This window comes from Berghia stephanieae, chromosome 2 (assembly GCF_034508935.2).
Source record: "Berghia stephanieae isolate SIO BIC M18660-M18661 chromosome 2, UCSD_Bste_1.3, whole genome shotgun sequence".
Classification (NCBI taxonomy): domain Eukaryota; kingdom Metazoa; phylum Mollusca; class Gastropoda; order Nudibranchia; family Aeolidiidae; genus Berghia; species Berghia stephanieae.
This window is the reverse complement of record NC_088361.1, coordinates 100,440,439-100,447,500: the sequence shown is the minus strand read 5'-3', so window position 1 is coordinate 100,447,500 and position 7,062 is coordinate 100,440,439. Positions and strand designations below refer to the sequence as shown.

At 34.2% G+C, this 7,062-nt stretch overlaps 1 protein-coding gene across 1 annotated transcript; it reads right to left on the bottom strand.

Annotated features, from left to right (window-relative positions):
- Positions 1-224: 224 nt before the first annotated feature.
- On the bottom strand, positions 225-5,751 carry LOC144964067 (uncharacterized). Its single transcript, XM_078898007.1, has 5 exons — positions 5,637-5,751; positions 3,715-3,841; positions 2,651-3,500; positions 1,625-1,782; positions 225-243 (listed from the first exon to the last, which is right to left on the bottom strand). Exons 1-5 carry the CDS (start codon positions 5,749-5,751, stop codon positions 225-227), a joined length of 1,269 nt encoding a protein of 422 aa, XP_078754133.1.
- Between the last annotated feature and the right edge of the window lie 1,311 nt (positions 5,752-7,062).

Here is a 7,062-nt window from a genome sequence, read left to right as displayed (position 1 = left end):
TCGTATTATGAACCATCTAGAGACGAATGCCTTAAATGTTAAATTTCAATTTGTCTACAAAGCCTCACATAGGACGGAAACGGCATTACTTAAAGTTTTTAATGATATTGTAAATGATATAGATAACAAAAGTACTGCGATACTTGTTGTACTAGATTTAAGTGCGGCATTCGACACTATCGATCAGAATTTACTTTTGACTAGACTACGGGATCAATTTCATATCAGTGGCACAGCTTTGGACTGGTTAAAGGAATAATATTTGTTTGAAAGAACTCAGTCGGTAATTATAGAAAACCATGTATCAACTCCATCCATATTAACGTGTGGAGTGCCTCAGGGATCTATTTTCGGTCCCCTCCTTTTTACAATGTATACTGCTCCCCTTTCTCATATGTTATCCACTTTTCCCATTGATTTTCATTTTTATGCTGATGACACTCAGTTGTATACAAAACTCAATAATGATTCAGAGCTGTCATCAGTATCTGTTATGTAAAATTGCATTGCTAACATAAAGGATTGGATGAAACTAAACAAACTTAAATCTAATGATGACAAGACGGAAATGATAACTTTTGGAAATAGGTATCAACTCTCAAAAATATCTACAAATGAGATACTAGTGGGTGGAAAAGCTATTAAACCTAGTTCTTGTGTGAGAAATCTTGGGGTGTATTTAGATCAAGGGTTATCCATGGAAAATCATGTGAAAAAAAAATATTTCAATGTTGTAACTATCACATTAGAAACATTGGAAGAATCAGACATTATATTGATGAAGATATTACAAAGATGCTTGTTAATTCGTTTATTACTAGCAGATTAGATTATTGCAATGCCCTTCTCATTGGATGTCAAAGTAGATTAATTCGACAAAAAATTCAAAATAAAGCGGCTAGACTTATAAAATTAACGAAAAAAAGGAGATCATATAACACCAGTTCTCCAGGAATTGCACTGGCATCCTGTGAAGTATAGGATAGAATTTAAGATATTGTGCTATGTTTTTAGATGTCTGGATGGATTGGCACCTGAATATTTGCAGGAACTGATTAAAAAGTATGAACCCACTCGAAATTAAAGATCATCTCAGTCCCAACTTCTAAAAGTTACCACCTCAAAATCCACTTTCGGTGAAAAAGCCTTTTCATTCATAGCTCCACGCCTATGGAACGCACTTAGTCCTCGGACAAAGTCCTGTGAAAATTTCATCTTTCAGGAAATGTCTGAAGACTGAGTTGTTCCGTGAGGCTTATTTTTCATGAAATGGATGTTGCTTAGATTGTGTTTTTGTATGCATGCTTATTATGTATCATGTAGTGTCGTGATTTTCAATTTTGTTGTTTTTAAACATTTTTATTTTTATTATGTAAAGCGCCACAGAGCACGATTAACGTGGATGTTTAGGGGCTATATAAATTCATTATTTACTTACTATTTACTTACTTTATTTACCTTAGCTGTTTTCAGGCGACAAAGAAAATGATGAGAGAAATAAATTACATTTAAATTCTGAAATCATGTCATGAAATTAACATGGAAAGGTAGATGTGGTAAGATGCTTACATTACTGTTATAGATCTTTTATAAATAAATGACCAGTAATAAAAATATAACCCACCTATACTTGGCAGAGGCTAACATCATGATGTAAAAATTCTGTCCAAAATTCAAAAGATGTATAAGATTAGCCAAACTCCAAGTATTGTTCAAATCTCTAATGTAAGAAGTTGCAGGGTCGTCTTCATCGGCATTCTCATACCAGATGTCCTCCAGAGTCTAAGAAACAAAAAGGTGGTGAAAGTTAGATACGCCTATTCAATCATATTATATCACTAGAGTATTGAGTTTCAGATATTTCTTTAAAGTACCAAGCAATTAAATATTTGAAAAATACAAATGGTTTGATATGGTGTATTGCATTATTTTTCAAACATCTCAAAAATATAAATACATATGCCAGTGGGAGTGATCTATATTAATGTTTTCGTCCACCGAGTCATCGATCACATGATTTGTTGCTGTCAAATGATTGGTTATTTTTTATCAAATGTAAACACGCTGCTTTGTTTATGAAAGTTATAACGTACCCATGTGTCAAGCTGAACAAAATGACCAATCGTGATATTAGATATTTCAAAAGCTGTGAACACTTTTCACTATGTGGGTCATTTTCAGCACATTTTGCAGTTTGACTAATGCCGTCGAGGACATGGAAAGTAGATATAGATTATTCCCAGGATAAGAAGTTTCTAAAAGAATTATAACTATTCTATAAATCAATATTTGACGTTATATTTGAAGTATGCGAAATATACAGAAATGCAAATATTAATGCGTCTTGAATTTTTTATTGTATTTGATTATAGCATATGATCTTCCGGTCATTTTATGATTATCTGCATCTGACAACTTAACTATATGCAAAGTGACAATCTAATTCTTATACAAAAAGTTTTATTAAAAGTATTTGTTTTTGTGTAGCGGACACCCCAAACGTCAATTATCATACGTCTCGTTTATCATAAGAGCTTACGGCATCTTTATTTTCCTTTAACTATAGAGCCTCAGAACTTGTTTCTGAATTGTATCCAAATTTAATACCAAATTTATGCTTATTTCTAAAACATTAGATGGTTTTCATTACCTTAACAATAGAAATCGGAATAAGGGTACAAAATGTCAGCAAAGACACAGTGACCAGCGAGAGTGTCAAGGCTTGTTCCGAACTTTTTATCTCAACTTCTGTCACATTCGACCTCCGGAAGGACATCCTAAAATTTCTGCTCCTTTTGATTCCAATAATTATAAAGACATTAAGTCCAAGTATTATGAAACAAGGAATTGCAGATTCAAGTCCATTAGCTCGAATCTTCATATAAACATGAAGAACTCTACTTTCTATCATATCACAAAAATCTAAGGTGTTGGCGGCAAAAATGGAGCTCTCGGAAATGCACACTAAAAGCAAAACGACAGATATTATCAAAGCCAATCTCACAGTACATAAGTAGTGCCGTTTAAGGGGAAAGATCACCACCACAAAACGGTCCCAAGTAAAGGCAACAACGCACCATGGTGAAGAGAGTCGAGTGACGTTGTAGATGAACTTCCATACGTTGCAAAACCATGGTGCAATTTTTTGGAAATTCCCCAACTTGCCAAACTGGTGATCTATGATGTCTTCTGTGCACACATGGATAAGAACAACACTGTCCATCACCGCTAAGAATCGAAGGTATACAGAATAAGAGATACGGGGAAATCTTAGCTGCATAAGAAGGAAAACCAAAATATTCCCAACCAGTCCCAACACGAAGATTAAGTAAATAAAAAAGTTGTAAATATATCGTGGAACAAAACCCACGTAATCGGAATCTCTGAAACCCATATTGGGATCACTGCAGCTTTTGTTTCCATTTTTAATGGGATTGGCTTTATCTGAATCTGTCTCCTTATTTCCCTGAAGATCCTGATTACCTCCATTGTTACCAGCACTATTATCGGTATCATTATTACAGCTCCCATCAGATCTGTCATCATTATCATCATCATCACCACCAACAACACAACCACCAACATCATCGTCACTGTTATATTGATTGTTGAATATAGGAATTGTGGTATTCATTGTTGTGGCCGTGAGAATCTCCTGAATTCCCTGAAGAGTTGTCGAAGTAGAATGAAGCAACGTAAATGTACTGAGATTACTGTGGAGTACATTCACTCCATTTGCCGATAAAACTAAATATAAAATAATCTGCAGGCTGATCACTCGTGGAGACCCTGGATTCTCCATAGTTTGGACTGTGGTGCTGCATATGTCGACACAGAGTGCCTATAGGCAGAAAATAGAGAAGAAGATCACGTGACAAACTACCTTACTTAATTAAACGTGAACTAGACACTAAAAGAACGACACAATTATAAAATTAGAAATAAAATTATAAACTATATTGATAACCAGTTAACTGTCGTATCTTGGAAAAATACGTATTTAAAAATTCGGCCAGAATACTCGTCTGTCAAATATCGATTGATTTATATTTAAATCGATTGATATTTGATGGACAAGTTTTCTGGCCAAATTTTTAAATACGTGTTTTTCCAGAGTACGACAGTTAACTAACTGGTTGAGGAGAGTGAATATTGTCTATAAAACGACAAATTATTAAAATTTTGTATTTCTGATAACTTTATTATTAACTTCACGTTTCGGCATCTGACTCGCTCTTACACAATACTGACGTAATATGGAAAAGCACGTATTTAACATTTTGGTCAGAAAACTCGTCCAAAAATGGATCGATGCCCTTGTCTTGGAAAAGAAAAACACAAAATATCTCTCAAACCTCGGACTTCGCGTGTATACGCTTTCTTTTCTTTAAGCGAAAATCTATTTTAAACTTGTTTCGGTTATTTTGAACCGTTTTGGTTGCAAAAGGAAAACGATTTATCATATTCATCGAGGCGTTTTAATTATACTTTATTTCAATAACAAATTAATGTAGTCTTTTTATTTGTTTTAATTCTTTGAGATTGAAGTTAGAAATTCACCAAATTGTGTCTCACCGTGTCGTGAACTTTGACGTATATGGCTGAAGGATGGGGGGTCTCGATTTGAGGTTAAGTCAAGCAACATTAAGCTTAATCGGCGTCTAGTCGGTTTGCAATGATCGTAAAACTTGCTTAGGTTTGTGTCTATATTTATATTTGTGTTGATTTGGCAAAACCTGTCGGATGTCGCTCGAGCTAGTTTTGCGATCGAGAGAATAAAGGTGAATAATCGTTAACTGCATGATTTTCGTTGTTTCACTTCATCGTTTTAATTATCCATTCAACTACATTCTCACGAAAAGATTTTACAATTTGACGCTTATACAAATTAATTTTTTTCTGACCTCTATCAAAGAGAAATACCTTCAAATTTGACCTCAAATCTGCCTCTCCAAAAGAAAGACGATTGAAATTCTTTGCTGAGAACCCGAATTTTTTATAAACTAGATCCCAACATATTAAATATCATTCTTTTTGTTATTTTCGCTCTTTAAAATGCACGTAAAAGCGCATGAATACAAGCTACCATTTAGTCGGTGTAACGACTGCGAATAGCTATAAACAAAACGAATAACGCGATAAGCAATAGTCCAACATTCCATTTACTGTCCTGTATGAAATATTGTGCCATCAATAATAATAATAATAATAATAATAATAATAATAATAATAATAATAATAATAATAATAATAATAATAATAATATAATAATAATAATAATAATAATAATAATAATAATAATAATAATAATAATAATAATAATAATAATAATAATAATAATAATAATAAATACGATATACTTATATAGCGCCCATCAATCCACTAACAAGTGCTCTATGGCGCTTAACAATCATTTGGACTATGTATATAAACTGGCATACACACTAACACGCGTACACTCATACACCCGTACACTCAAACTCACATACGGAAACTTCTCCGCATACACACATGCAAACTAATTACATACACATTACTGTAGAATCTACCCTAAATTAAAACATATGAAGCAAAATCATCATCCATCGTGACTTCTACTCTTGAGCACGTTGCCGGTCAGCTGTCTCCGCACGCACGATCCTCTGTGGTGTACATGAAGTCTGCGTTGCTTTTAGAATCACTTTTGGCCGTTCTTAGGTTATCTAAATATGTCATTCTCTGTCTGCCTCTAGCTCTCTTTCCTTCTATCATCCCAGATACTACCAAATTTTCTATTCCGTCTCGCCTCCACACATGTCCTAGAAACCGCAATGATGATGGCATCTATCTATGTTCTTCATTTTCTCATCTTCGGCAACGCTTCCTCGTTCGTATACTTGTCTGTCCATGATAACCTCAACATTCCTCCATACATCCACATTTCAAATGCCTCTAACCTCCAAGTACATTCTTTGTCAAGCGTCAACGTCTCACAATCGTAAAACGGTATTTATAACATAAGTGTCAACTACTTTCATTAAGTTTTTAATTTCTTTTTAAACATACCTAAGTTTTCGCTGATTTTTGGTATTGTATGTAAGGTAATTCCATAACCTAGGCGCTGTAGCTCTGAAGGATTTGTTGTGAAACAAAGGCTTAGAGGCTTCCTCTATCATAAGATGCATATTATTTAATCTTAGCGATCTACCAGGTCCATAATGAGATACAAGTTAACTTAAGTAGGATGTTGTCGGGCCATGAAAGGATCTATTACAATAACAAAAAATCTTGAACGCATGCAAAAATCAAGTGATTAACGCATTTTTCTTTCAATTTTATATAATAGTTTACAATATATCATATCTAAAAGTCAATATAATACATGAAGACGAAAATACATCAGGAATGACAAAGTATAATATAAGAGTACCGACAGAGCAAGCGGTCAGCGAGGATGAAGCCGCACCCGAACCTACTCCTCCTAAAGTATCACGTCTCGTAGTCAAGAAGGGCAAAATAAAAGAAAAAACACACAAACAGCTCAGGTTTATTCTAGGGTTGATTAAGAATATCCTTTGGGTCCCTTATAACTGACTGTAATAATGCAATTGAGTTAAGACAATAGTAACACCCAATGCAAAAATAACAATTCTATACATAAGTTTCATTAGATGTTGCAGGATAGAGAGAATAAGCATAAGTTAGAATGAAGATTATGGATGATGGATATTTGACAATTTTAATTATTACTCCTCTGTTTATTTAATCACATAAAGGATGGCTCTAATGGAGGGGATCTAATATATTTATTTATTTTTTTAAATTTAGATATTTAATTTTAATCATGTATATCAGTATCTGGTAGATTTGAAAATGGTATAAGCTCGTTTGGCTTATCTTTAATCCAGCCGGTTTGCTTGTTTGGTACCCTTCTCAGGACGGGACTGCATCAGTTAGTTCAAGGGTTGGTTCTGAGTTCCAGTGATTGTTCTAGACTGCCCGATAATGTTCTGATGCCAGGAAATGTACTGGGCTGGCAAGGAACGTTTAGGTGCCAGGGAATTGTCTGGTGCCAGGAATTGC